This window comes from Pelobates fuscus, chromosome 1 (genome assembly GCF_036172605.1).
Source record: "Pelobates fuscus isolate aPelFus1 chromosome 1, aPelFus1.pri, whole genome shotgun sequence".
Taxonomy (NCBI): domain Eukaryota; kingdom Metazoa; phylum Chordata; class Amphibia; order Anura; family Pelobatidae; genus Pelobates; species Pelobates fuscus.
The window spans coordinates 490,039,836-490,062,780 of NC_086317.1; the positions used below are offsets into that span (position 1 = coordinate 490,039,836).

Below are 22,945 nucleotides of genomic sequence, written 5' to 3' on the forward strand. Positions count from 1 at the left end.
TCAGGGAGACGGAATTCTGACTGTATCTGGCTTCAGTAAATATGAGAATTGCCAGTGCTGTCAGAATTCAATCATTTTCACCAGATTTTGTTCATTCAGACAACATACGGTGTTCAGAGACTAATCCCGTGTGTATATCACCCTTTGTGGGTCTGTACTCCTCGCTCTAAGAAAGAGACCTCTTTGTGCTGTGTGGGTCCTAGAACCAAAACTTCAATCAAAATTGTTCTAAGAAGAAAGGTGAAACCATTGTGTGACCCCCTGCTAGTTACATGGGTTTGTATGTTTGACTCAATATTCTACTGGAACGTTTTGATTTAATTTTAGATCAGATTGTGATTTTTGTCCTGCAATGCTCTATGAAGATCCTCAAATATTTACATTTATTTTTTTATTTTTAAGCACACAGAGATGCCATAACATTTGAACACTTTTCATTCATTGTAGTGTTGCCAGGATGGTTAAATTAAATGGACACACTGTTCTCAATCCGCTCAGGATCCAGATACGGGTAAGTCAGACTCTTGGTCTTGTTCCTCTCCTTAATTTGACTGGAAATCTCAGACAGCTTCTTCTGGAAATCCTGAATTAATTTCTTGGGCATGTCCTCCGTGAAACGCTCCTCTGGATAATTACCGAGAGGTCTCTGTAACAGAGAAAATTAGAGTCTATTATCCAGTTTATTAAAACAGTCAGAGGTCAATTCATAACTTTAGACTTGGAACATCTATAGATCCTGGTGGTTCCGCTATCCCTTACACAAACACTATCCAGAACCCTTACACAAAACACGAGAACAGAAACTAACACTAACCCTAACATTATTCCTAAAACGAACACTAACCCTAACACTATTCCTAAACCTAACACTAACCTTAACATTATTCTTAATACTAACCTTAACATTATTCCCAACCCTAACACTAACCTTAACCCTAACACTATTCCTAAAACTAACACTAATCCTAACACTATTCCTAAAACTAACACATTGATCATAGCTCTAAATCATGTAATATAAAGATACATAATGGTGAAGAGTGTATTAGGAAAAAAATAATCATGGACTTCTGGGGTCATTTATAATGCTTTAAAATTAATAAATGTTGAGTGGACCATTTCATGGTGATCACTGCATCATCCGGTAGTACTTTGTGTACAGTCTATATTCCATATTTCTTCATATTGACAGTAAATTGACAAGCACCACATGTATAAAACCAGAGACAGACATTGCCATGTTGTTGATGCCATAATGTGTCCTTTATCAACACTGTATATTTAGAATATAAACAATGGTATAAGGCCACATATAAGGGAATTAAAGTACAGTACGATAATGGTCACCCCATCCACAGCATCTATATAACTCATAGCTATACTGTAGTAGAAGGTCTGGTGGATAACGAAGAAATACTGAATTTTCCCTTCACAGTGGTATTTCTTTCAGTGATTCCTCCAATTCAATTAGACCCAGAGTTACCTGTGGAGTGATATTCTTGGACCCTGGATGGATCGATTCACTCAGGTGTGGAATACAATGAATTAATAGGAAATGATACCTGGGGCTCCCCTCTGTCAGCTGGGACCATATTTAGTGGCTGCAGATGAGCAGAATTCAACACTCACAGTGAGCGCGGCATACTTCTCTTTAAATGGGGATTTAAATCTTAATTGCTGCAATGTGGTGACATTTTGTGACCTGTAATTACCAAAAATAAACTGAAATCCTGGACATTCAATGCACTCTGTAAATCAGGACAACTAAATGAACTTATTTTGAATTACATTTCTTAAGCAGCCATAATACTGTATACATTATAATTGTCAAAACTGTGAAAAAAAATAGATTTTAGTTTGTTTTATATGTTTTATAATAATTGGGAATTTATATATTTATGTGTCCTAATATAATTAAAGCCCCTTTATCCTTTAAAACATGGTTCATAAAATGTGTTGGTGCAATGACTGAGAAAGATGGAAACTGTGATTGCTTCTTTGGGGCCAATGTTGATATTTCTGCTATGTGTTAATACTAAGATATACTTAGCTGGTAAATCAGATTGGAATCCCATATTGCTACTGTTTGTGTGTCCAATCTTTCTCATGATGTGTTCCACTTTGGAAGTCAAGCTGTCTTTGATTTCGTTACAGTCTGGGATGCCCATCTGGAGTCATTATAGTCAAAATATAACCCATGTGCTATATACATTAAATGCGTGGAGGTCATTGATAGACTGTATTACCGGTAACTATTGTACTTTTTCTTCCATTACAAACGCCCCCTTTACGTTTGGGTTATTGTTCTGATTGATGTTTGATTGTATGTTGTATTGTTACATGCACACCTTAAAAAGACAATAATATATACTAAATATAGACTAAATCAGAGCAAGTACTCACAGAAGACGTCAGATACTTACTTGGTCCTTGGGTTCGTTGCTCAGCTCCCAGACTGTACTCATGGTGGTAGTTGTTGTGTTAACTTGTGGCAAGGTCTCCAGGATGCTCTCCAATGTGGCTTTGCCTTTCGTTGTTGGAGGGGGCTTCCTCATGGATGATGGACAATTTGGCATCCAGGAGCAGAAGTCAAACTGAAAACAGAGATTTGTTACATTAAGTGGGTGCAAATAATAAAAAAAAAAGAGGGATTTTACCCAAACTTTAGAGACTATTACAGTCTAATACCCATGTATGTTTATTATCACAGTCTATTATATTAAATATTGTCCATAATACATTGTTTGTGCATACTCTTCACTTTCTGGAACTCATTACCTTGGTTCCAATTATGGGCACAGGCATCACATATGGCTCATCACATCTACCAATGCATTTTTGCTCGAGTGGTGGGAAGTGTTGCTCACAAGATCTACAAATCTCATGAGATGCAGGTGGGGTTCCGATAGTGAATTAGTTGGGAGCCAGAAGTTTCAATTAACACAATAATTGTTTTTATTAATAAAGGTTAAATCTCTGGTTCTCTCTCTCTCTATCCAGCCAGGTTTATAATGTATAACAAGGCAAGTAGACATTCTTGTAAACACATTAATACATTTCTATGAAAGTAACTGATATTTCAGGAATGGTGATGTACTTACTCCTATGAGACTTGTCTTCTGAAAACTCAAGTAGGATCTAGGAATGAGGACCACTAACATTGAATGGAAAACCTAAAACTGCAAGCGAAACCAGCATCTGCTAACCACAAGGAAACCTGACTTTCTCCAGGAGTCTGGTGCTTCCCTTACTGGAGGGTGTCTGGATCCTGGAGGGTCCTGGACCCCATCTGGGTGCATTCTAGATTGTTACAGGTCCAATGCACTGTGTTGTGAGATACATTCTTTATGCATCAAAACCACAACAGCCTAATTTTATTTTTTGTAGTACAAAGATGTTTGATGTATGTAAACATTGACTTTTCTGAGAAACATCAGTATTTACAACTGTAATAGAAGTTTTCTCTACTGACATTCCGGTATTTAACTTAGCACTGCCTGTAACAAAGGACTGGTATTTGGGTCCAAACTTCACATTTCCATCACTGTCAGTTCACACGCACATCTCAAATCATCCTTACTCAACAGACATTCTGAACATTACTGAACATGCACAATAGATATACATGGATACAGCTCATACAAGCCCTTTCAATAACCCGTTGGATTCTCTTCTCAAGCAGATTCAGTGAAGGTGTGAGGGTCTGATGGGGTTGGTCATTACCCTGGCTGCTTATTAGATGGATAATCTGGGCTGATACTTTATCTAAATTTATATTTCTTGCTCATCATTGCAGTAGTAGATTTTAGTGATGAAGAAAGGACAGAAAATGGATTTGTTTACATAGAAACATAGAATGTGACGGCAGATAAGAACCATTCGGCCCATCTAGTCTGCCCAATTGGGGAAAGCGGACATCTCAGAGGGGATATGATCATTCTATACACACATGCAAGGCAAGTAAAGCAGGTCTCTGGTAATTACTGTACAAAGGACCGAGAGGTTATTATGGCTTGGAGATTTATTTTGTTACAAACTTCAATTCATTCAAATTTGGGCAGATTGGGCGATTAGTCAAATTCACCAAAATTTGACTAAAACGAAACTTGCAAAAATACAAAATATAAATGTATTGTATTTTTGGACGGAAGTATCCTGACAGGCTAATAGGATCCATAAGTTCTTATTTGCATGGGATATTGTTAATGATATACGGTTAACAATATCCCCATATTAATATATATTATACAATAGAGAATATTGAAATCAAAACGAAACGTGCATGTTCCTTTTGATTCAGAATTCCTCCCGTGGCATCAAAAAAGCAGATGATTAATGGGAAGAGATGATTGATAGCCTGGGGACAGTCACTAAATATTGATTTTTTTCACATATTAAGTGATAATTGTGCAATAGAGGTGGAAAAGGGAGAAGCAGTAAAAATAAATTCTATATTTATTTATAAATCTAATAATTTTATAATATGTAAACCAAATTCTGGAAAATGCTTGTATCAGTGTACTGCATAATACATACTGATTGGCCAATTTTCACATTATTTTGTTCATCTGCTTCATTTTCCAAATCATTTCTTTGTTACTGAAATTCTGCAGAGCTGAACCCCCATATAGCTGAAATACGCCTGTCCCAAAAATGTTTTCTTTTCTGAAAAATGGCTTAACCAAAGCAAATGTTCTCGACATGCAGAAGTAAATCTATCTATGGAGAGTTGAAGAGAGGAGATTTTACATTAAAGGAACACTCTAATAAATGTAATATTTCTAAGCCTGCTTTATAGTTATTTCACAGGCTCTGATTTAGGGCCCCCTCTTTAAAAAAATAAAAATAATGAAATCATCTTTAAAGGGACACGATAGTCACCAAAACAACTCTAGCTTAATGAAGCAGTTTTGGTGTACAGATCCTGCCCATGCAGTCTCACTGCTCAATTCTGCCATTTAGGAGTTACATCACTTTGTTTACACACCATAGTCACACCTCCCTGCATGTGACTTACTCAGCCTTCCTAAACACTTCCTGTAAAGAGAGATTTAATGTTTATACATCCTTTATTGCAAATTCCATTTAATTTTGAATTTCTATCTCCTGTTCTGCTAATAGCTTGCTAGACCCGGAAGGAGCATCCTGTATGTAATTAAAGTTCAATTTACAGAGCAGGAGATAAACCATTTAAAATAAAATACATTTGACTAAAAATAAAACCATTTTATTTTTGTTTTCATGCAGGCTGTGTCAGTCACACCCAGTGGAGGTGTGGCTTGGGCTGCATAAACAGAAACAAAATTGATTTAACTCCTAAAAGGCATGATCTATACACAAAAAATGCTTCATTAGGATAATGTTGTTTTGGTGACTATACTATCACTTTAAGCTTTCTCTAATCTATCATGAAGACAGACATGTAACTGCAGCATAGTGTGAAGTTATCAGGCATGGTGACCAGGGGCGTAACTAGAAGCCTCAGGTCCATGGTGCAAAAAACTGATAAGGCCCCCTTTCACAGCTGTATAGGAGAGGTAGACAATATGTAGATCCTCCACTGCCGTACACATTCCATTATGCTTTGGCAGCTGTATATCTGCTGTTTACCCATTGTGACGGTACAATCCGTTACTCCGTCATGTATTCTCTTCTTCCCATAAAATAAAATCAGCAAGTAATCCACAGAGTAATAAATTGCTGGTCTCGCCAAATAATCCACACATGAGCCAAGGCTTAATGCTGGAACAAGACTGATTTACTGGCACACAGAACTCACAATTTATGCAACACAAAACTCCTCCTCTGGGCCAGGCTAGATAATTGAGTTTTAGCAATATACATAGCTCAATTATCTGCTGGCCAGAACATTTACAGTTTAACATACTTTTTACCTAACATTCATAACTCTAAAACCATACATCACATTCACATATTCACAATCAACCCATTCAGGGGAACAACATATTAAAAAATGGCATGAATCAGACCAGGGGTTCAAAAGTTAGTAAAAGTATATTTTGGTCCCTGGCTGGCAGCATGGCAATCTGGTTTAAACAGGTTTTACAGAGGCCTCTATCCTGGAGACAAAGGGGAAAGTAATCCAATTATCCAGGGCTAGAGGCAGACTCCATTGAGCACATGGTTGCAAAAAGACATAAAACACTTTAAAATACATAAAGTCACCTTTTACACATAACACACAGACATTTCTTTTATACATTTTAAACCGCACAGATACAGGTATTTAAACAGCAGGGAGAGGGTTTAACTGAGGGCCCACAGGCAAGTACATGGGAAATCCTTCACACCCATCCTTGCAGGATTCTATTTGTGTGCAATTCTATCTGTATGTAGTATCTGTGAATGTAGGCATGTTTTTGTATGGAGTACATTTGTGTGAATGTTTGAATGCAGGGTATCTGTTTGTGTGTAGTGTCGGCATTTAAATCATGGGTTTGTGTAGTGTTGGTGTTTGAATGCAAGGTTTTTTTTATGTCGTGTTAGTGCATGAATTCAGCGTTGTAGCAGACCTGACCTGTTACCTCTGCTAATTTCCTTCCTTCAGCCGGTCAGGAACCATTTAGAGTATAAAGAAACCCATTCCCCCAGTAAATGGACGACACACAGTCCTGGAGGTACAACACAACTATATTGGCCACACACGGCTTTTATGCATATCCCAATGCAAGGGGTCTCCCACACAACCGTACAGGGTCACATCCTAGAATCCTCCCCCCTCCCTGCGGTCCTAGAGCGGGAAGGGGACTCTGTTCCCTTTGTCCCCAAAACCCGCCACCAAAACACAGGGTTTCCCACCCCAGATGCCTTCTTCCCAGGAGCCTCTGTGCCTGGGAGTCCAGGCACTGGAAAGCCTGCCAAACTACCCAGTGCCCCAAAAGTGTCCACACGAATCTCAGGGATCCGCACAACAGCTCCTCTTTTGACTAACCTCCGTTCGCAAGGTCCCGGTGTGGAACCCAGACAAGGGAAGTGTCTATTTTCGGGGTATGAATATTCCCCCTGGCCGCTGCTCAAGGTTACGAATGGCGGCCACCCAGGGGAGCACTCATTAATGACTTCCATTGCAGTTTCACACCTATATAACGAGTGCGAACGTGATTAGTGATTAGTGTTAACGAGGTTCTCGTTCGGGAAACGAAAGAGTCGGATAACAACTCACGAATGCTCCCCCTGGTTGGCGTTCATCTAACGAAAGGGCAGCCACCCAGGGGAGCACTCATTAATTGTTTTCCTTGTGGTTTGACACTTATGTTGCGAGGTGAGAATGTTCTAACCTAGCGTTCTAAATGAGTTATCGGGTTGGTCCTCAGGAGGCAAATGAATTCCCTTTGTGGGCACAATTCAAGAAAGATAGGGAAACACACATAGTATAAAAAGGAGTTCCACAAACAGGCAGTGATGCCGCCACAGGTGAGTTTGTGTACAGTGTTGGTGTTTGAATGCAGAGGTGTGCTTTTGTTAAATACTGGTGATTGCATATAAATATGTTTTCACAAATACATATGACTGCCACATACAGATTAATACACTGACACAAACAAACACTGCCACACATGCCCAGAGACTCTGTCCTGTTCTTTAAAAGTCTGCAATTCCCTGTTTGTGTCAGACAATTTCACAACTCAGATCCAAGTAACCCTGTCCCAGGCACCCATTGATCTCAGCAGGCCTTCGCTGTGCCATTCTATGTGCCCCTGCCCTGGCCTCCCATTGCTGTGCCCATGGCACAGTTTTTCTATGTCACTCTATCAATGCCCCTGACATATAGTTCTGTGTCACACACAGTTTCACACAGTGATGACTACACCCATACTTTTGTACCTTGTACACAATCCATATGTTTCACTCTGGATTCCAAGTCCTCCTGTGGGTTTCCCGATAGCCAGGCAGGGGGCAGCCCGAACCTGGCTATCACTCACACTGGAGAAGCAGGTACTCTGACCCCACTCACAACCTGCCATTGGGAACCCGGAGCCTGGTACACACAAGGAGGACCCAGATCTCCTTGGGAGAGAAGAAGGATTCTAATCATTTGATATTGGTTTTTTTTTTTACCATCTTCTGGAATGATGGATGTATGAAAGGTTGGGTTTGACATGTAATAGACAAATGGTGTTGAAGACTTGTCCCACTATTGCCAGCATTGTAACAATACCAATTGTTACGACACTCATCGCCAATTTAGATGAAGCCGCCGTTTAGTTAATAATCCCCCTTTCCAGAAATGCAGGTTCTGCACGGCCGACCGGCAAACTCCCAAACGGAGTATAAGGGAACGCGGTAACTCCCGACCATAAAATCAGGCAAACTCATTTCACGGCTAAAATAAACAAAATGCGCTTTCCAAGTAATAATTCCCCCCGCAAACGAGACCAAGCTCCGTCTTGAGGGTAAAACAGGATTCTGTTTAATGGGGGCTACCTGCCCGGTATTTATGCAGGTCTCCCACCTGGTGGACACTCCCCTAGGGGACCAGATGGAAGACTGGGACATTTATTGGACAGTGGCCAATTGCAGTGGCTTAGGTGTAAGCCCTCCCTATTACACACATAAATCCCTCCTCTCTATCCTGGAGATAATTGGGAAGAAACCTAATTATCTCCAGGGATAGAGGCAAATCGCCATTTTGAATACAGTAATAAAAATACATTAAAATACATCAATGTGAAAATATTGAATATATGTGTTTCGTGTAACGTATCCCCAGATAGCCTGGATCTGAGTGCACATTTCTACCGAATAGCGCTCAGATCCAATGTACACAGTTCAATTGCCATGGAGTCAAAGTCTCTCACAAGTCTTTTCGGTATACGATTGACTCCATGGGACGGCTATCTGGGCGAAGTCCATACGTACGTTGCAAACTCCCGAACGGACCGGTGTTCGTATGCCTCGACGAAATAGAAGGCGGGCGGTAGTTTTCAGTGGTGTTCGGTAAATAAAGTGTCTGCTTTTAGTTCCATAGAATCCTCGCCGAACACTGCTGATCCTTCTCGTGTTCCAAAATGGCCGCCGCCTCGTAGTCGGCATACGAACGACAACCAACCATACGGATGGAATGGAGAGGTGTCTGCGGTTAACCACAACGTTCTAATTGGGCCAAGAGGTTAACCAGCAGCACACTCCTCTCCTGGGTGGCCGTCCGTTCGGTAGTTTCAATCGGTAAAACACGAACCAGGGGCATACGGACAGGAGATCAATCGAAATAAAGGCAAACAGACGAACCAGCAATCTTAGTCTGTACAGATGGATCTGTCACACCAACTTCTTTCATAAATATTTAACAAACTATATCTTACAACATCTGTGGGGCAGCTATTTAATGAAACTCATGCATTCGATTTCAGATGAATCATGATTTATCCCAATTCTGGTTGATCAGAAGGTTCCAAGTACAAATTCTATAATTCCAAAATGTAATATGGACGAATAACGAAACAAATGCAACAGACGATGAACGAGCGGTTTTACTGCTTCGGAGGTCCATCCGTGGCACGAAAGTAAAAAGATGATTGATGGAAAAAGATGACTGATGGGTAGGGGCAAGAGTTATATATGGATCTTATTCATACATCAAGTTAGAAGTGACCTATAGAAAGAAAAAATGGAGAAGCTGTAAAAATAGAAATAAATATATATATTTTCCCTCTGTTGGTTACTTCTCACTTGATCTGTGAACCAAATGGTTTTATAAATGATCTTGAAGACGCAATTGAAAGTCATGTTTCAGTGTTTGCAGATGACACAAAACTTTGTAAAATAATACAATGTGAGCAAGATATTACTTTGTTGCAGAAGGATTTAGATAGACTGGAGGACTGGGCACTCAAATGGCAGATGAAATTTAATGTTGAAAAATGCAAAGTTATGCACTTCGGCGTAAAGAATACACAAGCAACGTATACCCTTAATGGAAGTGAATTAGGGATAACAACACACGAAAAGGACTTGGGAATTGTTATAGACAACAAACTATGCAACAATGTGCAATGTCAATCAGCAGTGGCCAAGGCCAGTAAGGTATTGTCATGCATGCAAAAGGGCATTCATTCTCGGGACGAGAATATCATTTTGCCTCTCTATAAATCACTGGTAAGACCACATATTGAATATGCTGTGCAATTTTGGGCACCTGTTCTAAAGAAGGATATCATGGCAATAGAAAAAGTGCAGAGGCGGGCTACAAAATTAATAAAAGGAATGGAACATATCAGCTATGAAGAAAGGTTAACAAATTTAAACCTATTTAGTTTAGAAAAACGTCGCCTGAGAGGGGATATGATAACATTATACAAATATATTCGGGGCCAATCCAAACCATTGTGTGGAAATCTATTCACAAACCGGACTTTACATAGGACACGAGCGTTTAGACTGGAAGAAAGAAGATTTCGTCTAAGGCAAAGGAAAGTTTTTTTTACTGTAAGAACAATCAGGATGTGGAATTCTCTGCCTGAAGAAGTGGTTTTATCAGAGTCCATACAGATGTTCAAACAGCTACTAGATGCATACTTGCAAAGACAGAATATTCAAGGATATTATCTTTCAATGTAGGGTAATAACTGCTTGATTCAAGGATAAATCTGACTGCCATTCTGGGGTCAAGAAGGAATTTTTTGTCCTAGCTTTTTGCAAAATTGTGCTTCAAACTGGGGTTTTTTTTTTTGCCTTTTGGATCAACAGCAAAAAACAGGTGTGAGGAAGGCTGAACTTGATGGACGCAAGTCTCTTTTCAGCTATCTAACTATGTAACTATGTAATAAATGGTGTGAAAAACAATGTATTGCAATATATATGCATTTTCCCACCATTTTGATTTATCTAAATCATATTTCCCGGAATGATCACAAGGACAAAATTCAACAGATCCGAAATGCCCAATCCAATTTGTTCTTTTTTTTTTTTTTTAATACATTGAATTTTGCCCAAAAAATTCTTAGTTGTGCACAAGTGTAATATTTAATATTTAAAGGTCCCATAAACCAACCCTTGTTATATGAAGTATAAATAGGAAATGGTCACCTGGCCACTGTTTACCGCCGCATGCTTCGCGGAACATGTGAAGATCATCGTGGTCAGGTAGCGGACCATTTCCATCCGGGTCTCCAAAGAGGACGGAATGCCTGATGGTAAAAGCAAAACAGAACATTATGTAAGAAGTATTAACATTTCTGTCTGTCATAGAAAATAACAAGTGAATATATTCTTATAATTAGTATTAACTAAACGCAAAGTTCCCCTTTTACATGCAGGAATTCAAATATCTGCTATCAGACATTTGTATTCCCTTCACGTATCTGTGCGTTTGAACTTCCGAGCAGCAACAGAACTACCACCGATGTAGTTACTCTAAGGCCCGCAAGCTGCATGGTGCCCATCGGGTGGTCCTTACTTTTTGGGCTTACTGATGGGAGGAAGTGAGTTCAGGTTACTTTCTCCCAGCTTATAGCATGAGATGTGCGGGCTTGGAGGAGGCACAGAGAGGGCGGGGAGAGGAAGGGGAGACTACACTAGTCCCAGACTCAGCATTAGCCAGCAACCGCCTGTCCCTGTTCTGGCATGCTCTGAATGACCCATTACTGTTTTTCCCATTTTCTGGCAGGCTCTGCCTGCACACTGGGTCTTATTTTTCCCTTTCCTGACAGGCTCTGCCTTCTTCATAACAGTTTTTCCCATTTTTCCTGACAGCCCCTGCCTGCACAATGGGCCTTATTTGTCCTTTTCCTGGCAGGCTTTGCCGGCCACATTACTGTTTAACCATTCCTCTGACAGGCTATATCTGCATACTGGACCCTATTTTTCCTTTTCCTGCAGGCCCTGCCTGCCCCACACACTCTCACTTCTGTTCCGATGCTCCAATGTTCCCGGTGGGCTCCGGTGTATTTAGTCCCTCTGGGTTGTGTCATTTGTACCCCCTCCAGTGGGCATGGGCGTGGTATTACTGCAGCTCATGTATTAACAATGAGAGAGATAGGCACACCTGATTAACAGCCATTAACACTGGACAAAGAAAACGTATATAGATAAGGGTGCTCACTCCAAAAGCCCCATTTCCAAAGGGCTAATAATATAATCATATAATACTAAAACAAGGAGCACAGCCAATAAAAATGCAAAAAAAATTATTGTACGGGAGCACATATAACCAGTATCAACGAGGACATTTTGGTGTCAATATATTCAAACACATCTACCCAATATGCAAGCGATAACTAGGACAAAAGGAAAATAGATTTAAAAAAAGAGAATACTTATCTAAATAATCCACATTGGGCAGTATATATATATATAACAACTGATGCAAAAAAGCAGTATTATGATACCTGTATACAATAGTGAACCAAAAAACACATACCAAATATAGACCCTATCAAGGAACATGAGAAGAGGGTGAAGACGCCAAACACAAAGTAGCCCCCAACGTTTCGGCATATTCAAGGTGTGGTCTTACCAGCGATTTATAAAGAGGCAAAATTATATTTTCATCTCGAGAATTTATGCCCCTATTTATACACGACAAAACCTTACTGGCCTTAGCAACGGCAGATTGACATTGCATATTGCTGCCTAATTTGTTGTCTATAACAATTCCCAAATCCTTCTCGTGTGTGGTTATCCCTAATTCACTACCATTTAGTGTGTAAGTTGCTTGTACATTCTTAACCCCGAAGTGCATAACTTTGCATTTCTCTACGTTAAATTTCATCTGCCATTTGAGTGCCCAGTCCCCCAATCTATCTAAAACCCTCTGCAGCAAAGCAATGTCCTGCTCACATTTTATTACTTTACAAAGTTGAACACTGATACATGGCTTTCAATGCCTATTGCAAGATCATTTATTAATATGTTAAATAGAAGCGGTCCCAAAACAGAACCCTGAGGGACACCACTTACCACTTTTGTCCTGCTTGAAAATTTACCATTAGTCGTTGTACTCTATCCTTAAGCCAATGTTCTACCCAAGAAAAAGAATATTCATCTAGACCAATTTCTTTTAGTTTGAATACTAACCTATTGTGATGAACCATATCAAAAGCCTTGGCAAAATCCAAGTAGATCACATCCACTGCAACACCCTGATCTATACTTCTACTTAATTCTTCGTAGAATGCAATCAGGTGTCACATCCTGTTCCTAGCTGCGGATCATTCTGGCAATGGCTTCTGGTATCCAGTACTCTTTTTACAATTCTTGTTTAATTGTTCTTGTTTTTTACTGGTGTTCTATTCTATGTCTGGTTTTCTTTATCCTGGGTTTTTCTGGGTTCATTCCTGTAATCCGTCCCTGGATTTCCCAGTCTCTTGGTTTCCTTTAAATGTTTGTTTTATGTTGCCACACCTGTTTGGTTTCCATCATTTCTTTTGTTTCAGCCTGGACCTGCAGCAGTGTTTCAAGTATCTGCCATTTCTTGCAGGTAAGTACTATTGTGGTTTAGTATGGTTCATACTTTAGGCAGTATAGGACCTGCCGAATATGGGGTACATTGGCGTTGTGGCAGGCTTATGCAATGTATGATCATATAATGTAACTAAATCCCCATAGTTTTCATATATAGTGCTTAGTTATGTCTCCTCTTGTTTTGCCTATTATATCTTGTCTTGTTTTATTTTGTAATCCCAGTCCATGTACAGTCCTGTCCTGTCCCTGGTTAGTTAATGTTCCGTTATGTATTGTGTATATGTTCTGGGTTTAGCTTACTATCCTTCTCTGGTTCTGGGTTCTACTAGTTCTGTCTTGTTTTTATGTTTGGTGCCTATCTCTAGTCTTGCCTTGTTTCTAGTACTGGATACATTCTTGCTGCAGAGCCTCCCTATTCAGCTCCTGGGAGGTCTGCTTAATTTCCAAGCTTCTAGTTCCTGGGATCCGCTGAAGCTGAATCAGGATTCTGGTATGTGGCTGCACAAACGCTGGTGCTCAACACCAGGGGGTGTGCGGTTACCCTGCACTAGACCCTGCTAATCCACCTCCACACTGTGACTCCTACTCTGAACATCAGGCATACTTGGTCCCGGTCCTCGCTCCGCCGCCCAGACAGTGTCTGGGTCCTGGGCACCGGACCGCCACCCTGAAATCAGGTTAGTTTGGCATGACCTATGTTTCATAAAGCCTTGATGATTATTGCTAATAACAAAGATCTTCCCAATGAATCCCTGAATTTCATCCCATAATAGCCCTTCAAATATTTTCCCACTCACATAAGTCAAGCTCACAGGTCTATTATTTCCAGGCAAGGATTTTGAACCCTTTTTAAACATAGGAATGACATCTGCCTTCCTCCAATCCTCCTGTACAATACCTGAAACAAAAGAATCTTGAAAGATTAAATACAGAGGTTCATTTATTTCCCAAGTTAGCTCCTTAAGTACCGTGGGTGAATACCGTCAGGCCCCAGAGCTTTATATACATTAATTTTCCTTAACTGCTGTAGCACCTTGTCTCGAATCATCCAATCACACGTTATCTGCAAGTTTTTTTGCAGTGATCATTTGCATATCTCTTGCCATGGGATCCTCATTAATATATACTGAAGAAAAATTGATATTTAAAATTTCTGCCTTTCCTTGGTCTTCATTAATTAACAGACCCATCTATGTTTCTATGCTACACTTTCATTTTCAGGTTTTTTCAAATTGATGTACTTGAAAAAAAATTTGGAGTTGGTTTTACATTCTTTGGCAATCCATTTCTCATTTTCTAGTTTAACCACTTTAATTGCCTTCCAGTTATCCTCAGTGTTTTTTTTTAACTAATTACCATATTGTGATCACTATTTCCCAAATGCTCCCCTACTTGAATGTTGGTCAAAAGATCAACATTGTTTGTTATAACAAGATTAATTATCTCTGGGGCGCTTGCTCCCACATTCTGTCGGATCTCAAAAAGATGATTTGAATTATTGTCTTCCCCGCAACATATCTTTGAAGGTAGAATATCTGTCGGGGAAGACCAATGTAGCGGACCCCAGGTTACCTCTGCTAATACCTTCCTTCATCTGCTCAGGAACCCTTACAACAAGCAGGCATCCATTTCCCCCAGTAACTGGACGAGACACTATTCTGTACAGAACAGAGTACAGCACTGACTGAACCCCTATATGGGGTCTCCAACACAATACACCAGGGGTTTCAATCCCAAGAACTGGATGGGGGATGGAAGAGGGACAAGGCAACCAGTTCAAACTGGGCTGACAGTGTCTCTGTGACAATGTCCTGCTAGGACAGGAAGAAGAAAGGGGAGGGGGAGGGGCTCAGACAAGCAATACATTTCACTTAACTATACTTTACAGAGCTGCTGCCTCTCCCCCCCCCCTTTGTTGACCCACAGCTGCATATATACAGGCACATGTAAGACAGTCACAAAAATGGCACCGCAAGCTTGTGGCCCGAGCCAAACAAATCAGGCCATCCATCACATATCTCCCCTATAGAAATAGATAGACCTGTGGCCAGACCCACGATGGGCCTGCAACAAGTCGATTGGACCCCCTTGAATCTACAGTCCAAGTCCTTGGGGTCCAATGTGACTGGGCAAGTGGGGGGGGCACATGTGGGTATGGTACTCAATGACTGTGTTCCGTCACAACCAACCTCACAGTGGATTGGTTCTCCTGCAATTGAAGGGAAGGCAGTGACTGGAAGCTTAATCCACTGGGGTTTGCTGCCCTTGAATCCCAAAGCGGCCTATTCTGGTTGAAACTGTTTGCTTCTTGCCACAATCAACAAACTCCAGACTTCTTCAGCTGGCTACTGGATTTGGAGAGAAAAGTGGTAGATGCATTTTTTCAGACTTGGCTGATTCATTGAGCCTACGCTTTTCCTCCCTTTGCGATAATTGCGAGGTTCCTTCATCATGTCCAGTCTCAACAGGTGATGATAATCCTGGTTGCTCCTCTGTAGCAGAGCTAGCCTTCTGGAATTGTCCATTCCTCTTACCGTTATACCAGATGTTCCCCATGGACTAGAAGGGGATCCCTCACCCGTTATTCCTAGAAGATATTTTGTTTTTGTGTTCCTCTCACTACAGTTTCCCTTTAAATAATTGTATTTATTTTCTTTTTCGATGAGTTCTTGAGATTCCATATAAGTGACTATATATTTATATACACAGTGAGTCTGAACTAGCAAAAGACAGATAATTCCTACCTGAGGATTGATTGTCCAGGAATCCTTTTGTAAAGATTTCTCCCGCCCACGCTTGGAGCTCCGGATCCTCCGACACGGAGCCATCATCCTTATAATAGTAGTGGACGATCTCCGAGACAAAGCTGGGAATACACAATGTGTTTTCTTTGATTAGTAAATATCTGTTTTTTAAAGAATGATATGGAAAACAGATCAAATCCCTTATTATTCATTATTCCACTTTGTCAGGTGAAATGCATAGAATACTATCCATAGAGTGGATTAATGTTTGTAACAGGAAAATGACCTTTAAATCTTTTATACATTTTATATAGACCTGTACCTATTACTGCCATTAAGCAACACCTTAATAATCTAAAAATGAATAACCAGTCTGGACCTGATCAAATCCCAGCAATGCTGTTGGAGCTCAGTGCGCTGGAAAATGCTAAACCTGTCACAACCCTAATTAAAGAATCCTTGGTGTCTCGATACATACCCAAACTTTGGAAGACTGCGAGAGTAGTGCCTATCCATAAAAGTGGTGACAATACTTTGGTTTCCAACTATTGCCCAATGTCATTGCTCCCAGTATTGTAAAAAATCTTAGAAAAATGCATCCATACGCAACTATGTGAGTATTACCAACATTCAAACTATCTGACCCCTGATCAATCAGGTTTTCGCCCGAATCACTCCACTACAACTGCCCTCTTAAAAGTTTGCAATGACCTCCAAACTGGCATGGAACAAGGAGCTGGAGCTATTTTCCTTTATTTTGCAAAGACCTTTGACACAGTAGACCACGACATTCTGCAAAAAATCAAAAACTCAGGTATCGGTGATCGTCCGCTAACCTGGTTTTGATCATATGTATCGTATCGCTCACACTATGTGTCCATTTCTGACAGTGACACCCTCTTCCAGTCACGTGTGTTGTTCCCCAAAGTTCCATTCTCGGCCCCCTACTATTCACATTGTTTATAAATGATCTGCCTAATGTCTGCAAATCCTCACATGTACACATGTACGCAGACGACACAGTAATCTATGCGAGCAAATCCAATCTACCGCAGCTTGAGGCTGTGCTCCAAGACCACTTCTGGGAAGCTCCCACCCTAACTGAGCAGAATGCTCTCCCCAGCTGTTCCCACCTCCTATATCTCCAATCCAGTACCAGCACTTTATTTAGTCTACCTGAATACAAAAAGAAAGCAGCCAGTTCCTCCTTTTCCTACGGAGCGACGCAATTATGGAACGACCTCTCGCACACTTTCAAATCTTCCCCAAGTCCTTTAAGAGATCCCTCTCTACATACCTCATAACAGAATGCAGCTGTCATGGGTGATTATATATTTCCTACCTGTTCTATGTTACATTTTGTATTTATTGTGTATTAATATTGTTTTTGTATTTTATTGTACCCTATTGTAACAATGCAATGTTTTGTGAACCCAGGACATACTTGAAAACGAGAAAAATCTCAATGTATCTTTCCTGGTAAAATATTTTATAATTAAAATGATATTAAAAAAACCCTGGGGAAGTCACAGTTTCAATTTTTAGGACAACTGACATCAAATTTTTACTTCTCACTTTTTTTAAAGTTTATTACATTTAAAGAAACTTAAAAGTATTTCCTTAAATGACGTGTAAATTGATTATGTTGAGAAAATGTCACTTTTTATCTGGCTGAGAATCTGACTCTACTTTTATCTGACCAACTGCTGTTAAACCTACCTTGCCGGCTGCTGCAGGGATTGTTAGGGTGAGCAGCAGTTGGCCATAGGATGTCACTCTGATTCAGTAAATGTAATAAACTTAGATCTATTGGATTTTAGAAGTAGGAGCCGTGTTACAGTCTTTGGTGTGATTATGGACAATGGGCGATTTATTGACCTTTTGATTTTGGATTGAAGAAGAATTAATTTCAGGTGCATTTTCTTTCTGAAAACATAAAGTACTTTTAATACACATTATTACATTTAAGAAACCGTTATATTAGTGATAAAGAAAGTATCCATTCCTCATGGACATATTCTCACTTTTATAGGAGTTTTTTTTAGGTGATTTATGGCTGGGTTCCACTAGATGCTAAAAACTAGAAATTGCATTCAGATATGAAGGTTAACCCAGGAAAGCGCCGCTACTGCAACCAGCTCAGTCCTAACTAAATCGGATCTTAGCCTTTAAGAAGAGAATTACATCCATTAAAGAGGATTGTACCACTAATCACTTGTATGAATGCATGTCCAAGCAAGCTGTGTCTTATCAACTCAGGGGCATTGTTATGGTAAATATAGGTACCTGGGGCTTCACACTAAAATAAATATTGACTCCTACCTAAAGCCCCATCCCTGACCCTTCCCAAATCTCTCCCCTGTACCTCTCTTAATCCACCCCTTAACATGACTCTTGTCACAGTTAGTTACTAACAGATACACATACCCAGGTAGTCCCATACTTCCCACCCCTGGAGATTCTCCATCGTATACTTCCCACCCCTGAAGTGGTGTGGGCACTCAAAAAGCTGCAAACATCATTTACGGACAGCAATTCACTTTATTCACAGATCACAACCGGGTCTCTAGAGACAATGCCAGGCTGTTAGGTTGAAGCCTGGCACTACAACCATATGACTTCACGATTCATTACAGACCCAGTAAGCAAAACGGGAATGCCAACGGGTTGTCAAGACAGACAGAACTGGAGAAGTGATCTGTGAGTACTCACCCGGGCATCCCCAAGCCGATCCGTCAGGTTCAGACTGTGTATGCTGGCTTGTGGTTAAAGGGAAGCTTTCTGGCAGGACCACTGCTTATTCGTATGTTTTCCCCTTGTGTTACGTGTATTGTGCCCTGTTTCCCCGTTCGGGAGCGTTCATATGAACAGAAATCATTCGTCTCCCGAACGGGGATTATCCCGGTGCCCCATTAGAACGTTCACACCACTAACATAAGTGCGAAACCGCAAGGGAAGTAATTAATGAGTGCTCCACAGGGTGGCCACCATTTTGTATAGACGAACGCCAACCAGTGGGAGCATTCGTATCCCAAAAGGAGATGTTGCCCTTTTAAGGTGTTTACACAGAAATCTCATGAACGGAGACCGGTCGGGGAAATATACTTGTGTGGGGGTTCCTAACAGTATTACAAAGCCCAAATGCATCAACTAAATAACCGACAAAACCCACTTGGAGTGAGCATCCTTTATTAGTCGTGCAGGGGCCAGCACGATTAGGTTAGATTTTAGTTGTATTATTTTCTTTTTCTCTGTTATAATATTGTTTATTTGTCTATAATGCATTTATTATGTCTAACACCTTTCTGACTTTTGTACAATACAGTTATAATATTGAATGGGTTTGCGATGTAACTGTAAGTGATGAAGGTACCCATGTGGCAATATTATGCATAAATTACCCTACATAATAAGAAATTCAGCACAACACATGTCCGTTTTGTGTGCAATACCAGTCAGGAAGTTAGTGCACTGTAATTGTGTGTATTCTCACCATTGTGAAAGCAATATATCTTGAAATTACGTTACATGTATCACTCTGATGGTTTACTTTTTGATTATATGACAACGAATGTACAGTCGATGTTCATGATTTATTTTGATATGCTCAATAAAAAAAAACTAATTAAACCAAAAAATAAATAAATTCCAAAATATGAACTTTATGTCTTTGATCTCTTTCAGAGGAGTGGTTATGGGATGAATATAAAGTTTAGCGTAGTATGAGTGGAACTCTGCTATTATATCCTCAGGGATTCCCTTTATCTCCCTTTATTCTGGCCTTATGGATATGGCAGTTGTCTCTTTTTTTTTTGGTGCACCTTTGCTTAAAGCCACTGACATTTATTTTTAATTGGTAAAAATATCTATGGAACTTGTGAAGGTTTAGCGGGTACTTTTGTGACAACAACTTTTGAAAAACTGTGAGCTTCAACTAATTCCTTATATTTGTCATTATATGAGGAAATTAAACGTGGCAAGTATTCCTGTGCCACTATAAGATAATGTATTCTACTATAAACTTTATGTACAGCTCAGTAAAATGAGTAATCTTTACCCTCTGGGTGTGCCACCCTCTAGAAGTCAACCAAGCCCATTCACTGCAAATCTCTAGTAACTCGCTTCATACTATGGGTGGTGCATTGACCTGGGTCGAGAGGAATGTTGAGGTCACTGGCCTCTATAAGTAAACCTTGCAGAAATGTCTGTAAAGATAAAAGCTGTTTTGGACAGAAATATATGTTGTCCTTTATTATTACATATACCTTCAACAAATCGGAATCAGCCCAAAGGATTTTCTTGTGTTACTTTGCAATTGGATGCTATTATTTGTACAAATATTATTGCTATCTCCCATCTCTCAGTGCTGTGGCCGATCCATCCCTAAAGTGCATTTCTTGTAAGAAAAACAAGTCATGAAACAAGCCGTACTACTTACCCCCCAAAAATGCAATAAGAATGAAAATAAACAGCATTGATAAAAAGAAATATAGTAGATAAAAAGTAGCAATATGCACTGGAGAGGATTCTCCATCTCTGCAGTGGGAAGCTCATCGGGAGCCACACTGCCCTCAAATTGAGGGACAACTGCTCATCTCCCAAAGAGAAAGCAGGGGCTGATGGTTGGTAGCTGCCTATTCATCAAGCCTATCTGGACACTTCTTTACAACGTTTAAATAGTCAGAAAACTAGCCGAGGTCAGGGACACAGAATGATACACAGCGATAAGGAAAAGCCAAAAGTCAAGGGTACCAAAAATCAGGGAAATCAAAACGAAGCCAAAGTCAAAAACCAGAAAAACATGATCAGGAACACACTCTCGGATAACCATTGAGGGGAAACCATGACAGGGCAATGAGCTAAGGGAATATGAGAGTTTAAATAACCCTTTTGCAGATCCGATTGGCTATACCTAGCCCTTGATCCCAAAATGTGCGTGTTCGTCTTTTGTGTGACGTCACCCGCATGTCGTCATCTTTACAGTGGATGGACGTGGGGCTATATAATTGCGTGGGTCCGCAGCGGCCAGCATCCACCGACATGCCGCAATGGGTTTTTCATCTGTTTCAAGTAGGCCATAGACCCTTATATTGTTTTGTCTACCTCTATTAGCTAACTCTTCAACTTGCCTTCTAAGTTCCAGAAACATGTTTACTTGTCCTGTGGCAGCAATTTCTGCTGCCTGATTTTGCTGCAGCAGCAGCTGAATCTTAGACTCCACAACCACCAACCCTTGCATCCAGGGGGTCAATCCGAATATCGGATAGCTTTGAGTGCGTGGCAGCACAAAGCTCAGAAGCAATGGTTCCTGTGTCTGCCTTTGTGAGCATATTAACTGAGATCCACTCATGTCTGGGCTAATGTACCAGCATGAGCTGATCCTTGTAAGGGATCTGCTGTATGCTCAGATCCCAGGAAGGTTGCCACCATTATATCTTCTTGGCTAGAACAGTGAGGTCATTATTAGTAAAAAAATAAAGTCATCCATTGGCCCTGTTTGATTCCTCAGGTAGTCTGTCTGAACAGTGCAAGTAGTCTGTAGCTTCTTGTTCAGAACTGTAGCTGTTGTCGTATGCGTAAAATGGGTGGAGTATAGCACTCACATGTCCTTCTCCATTGGCAGGCAAGCCACGCCAGTTTGCTTTGTTTTGTACTTCTGACACAAGCAATTCTGGCATTTTTGCTAAGTTTATGTTCAACTGCAAATACCAACTTTTCTATTTATTGCACTGATTGTATTTACCATTTTTTTCATGTATTGCACCAATATTATATTAAATTTTTTTTAAAGAATAAAAAATGTATGCGTCTTGATTTACAGAGCACATAATATGTGTAGGATTTCAGTTTATTTTTGGTAGCTACAGGTCACATAATAAAAGCAGTAAAATACAATTTTATGTGGAATGGTATTAGAAAATGGTATTTTAACGGAATTCTCTGTTACCTTGGTGCTTAGAGAGGACTGCGTGTCAGCCTCCCTTTTTGCTATTAATTTTTACCACTGTAATAAAATGCATCAAACTGTACTCAGCAATATCTGGAGTACAACAACCCCCCAAGTATATATGTAGAAAGTATAAACTCTAATTTTCACCTTAACCTTAATTCTGATGAACATTCTAAACCCTAATCCTAATGTTAATCCTAACCATAGCAATAGTGTTAGAGGAATACCCTGTCTTATTTAACCAGAGGAATTATATTCCTGGACCTAGTCCTATCCCTAATCCTAAATCCAACCCTAATCCTAATCTTAATATTAAATCTAAATCTGACATGGACTCTAAACCAACACTAAACCTACCCTAACACTAACTCTTGCTGAATTCAGGACAGGAAATCCCATGCTGACATCCGCTTATGGAAACCCTTACTGCAGAGCACTCTCTAAGTGCTCTTAGATTATTTCCCTCTCTGCTGTTAATTCATTTTGTGACATTTGTTACAATATGATTTAAATAGCCCTGCAGTCAGGAGAACTTGCAGTGATCAGTACTGAGCAGCCTGCATAGCCCAGTGCTGATCACACTGCAGGGGACTTGCAGGTAGACCCAACTCCAACTGGGATGTGCTCAGACACCATGGGACACCCCTTGCTAGATTAAATCCTCAATAAAAGGGCTATATACAGCGCTCACTTTAAGTTCTGCATACAGCTCAATAGTAACAGTGGGGCTACTAGTTCTGACAGTGATTCCTGGGGTTCCCCAATAAACAGCAGGGAAATGATTGATAGAGGTATTCTGTCATGGGTGCTTTAGGGTAGGACTGTCATG

General features: G+C 40.2%; 1 protein-coding gene across 1 annotated transcript in view; it reads right to left on the bottom strand.

Annotated features, from left to right (window-relative positions):
- Positions 1-466: 466 nt before the first annotated feature.
- LOC134586123 (arachidonate 12-lipoxygenase, 12R-type-like) overlaps positions 467-22,945 on the bottom strand; it is a 102,860-nt gene continuing 80,381 nt past the window's right edge. Inside the window, exons 12-15 of the mRNA XM_063441634.1 lie at positions 16,167-16,288; positions 11,047-11,147; positions 2,424-2,594; positions 467-646 (exon numbers count right to left, since the gene is read on the bottom strand). Coding sequence (XP_063297704.1) covers positions 467-646; positions 2,424-2,594; positions 11,047-11,147; positions 16,167-16,288 — 574 coding nt within the window. The remainder of the gene's footprint in view (positions 647-2,423; positions 2,595-11,046; positions 11,148-16,166; positions 16,289-22,945) is intronic.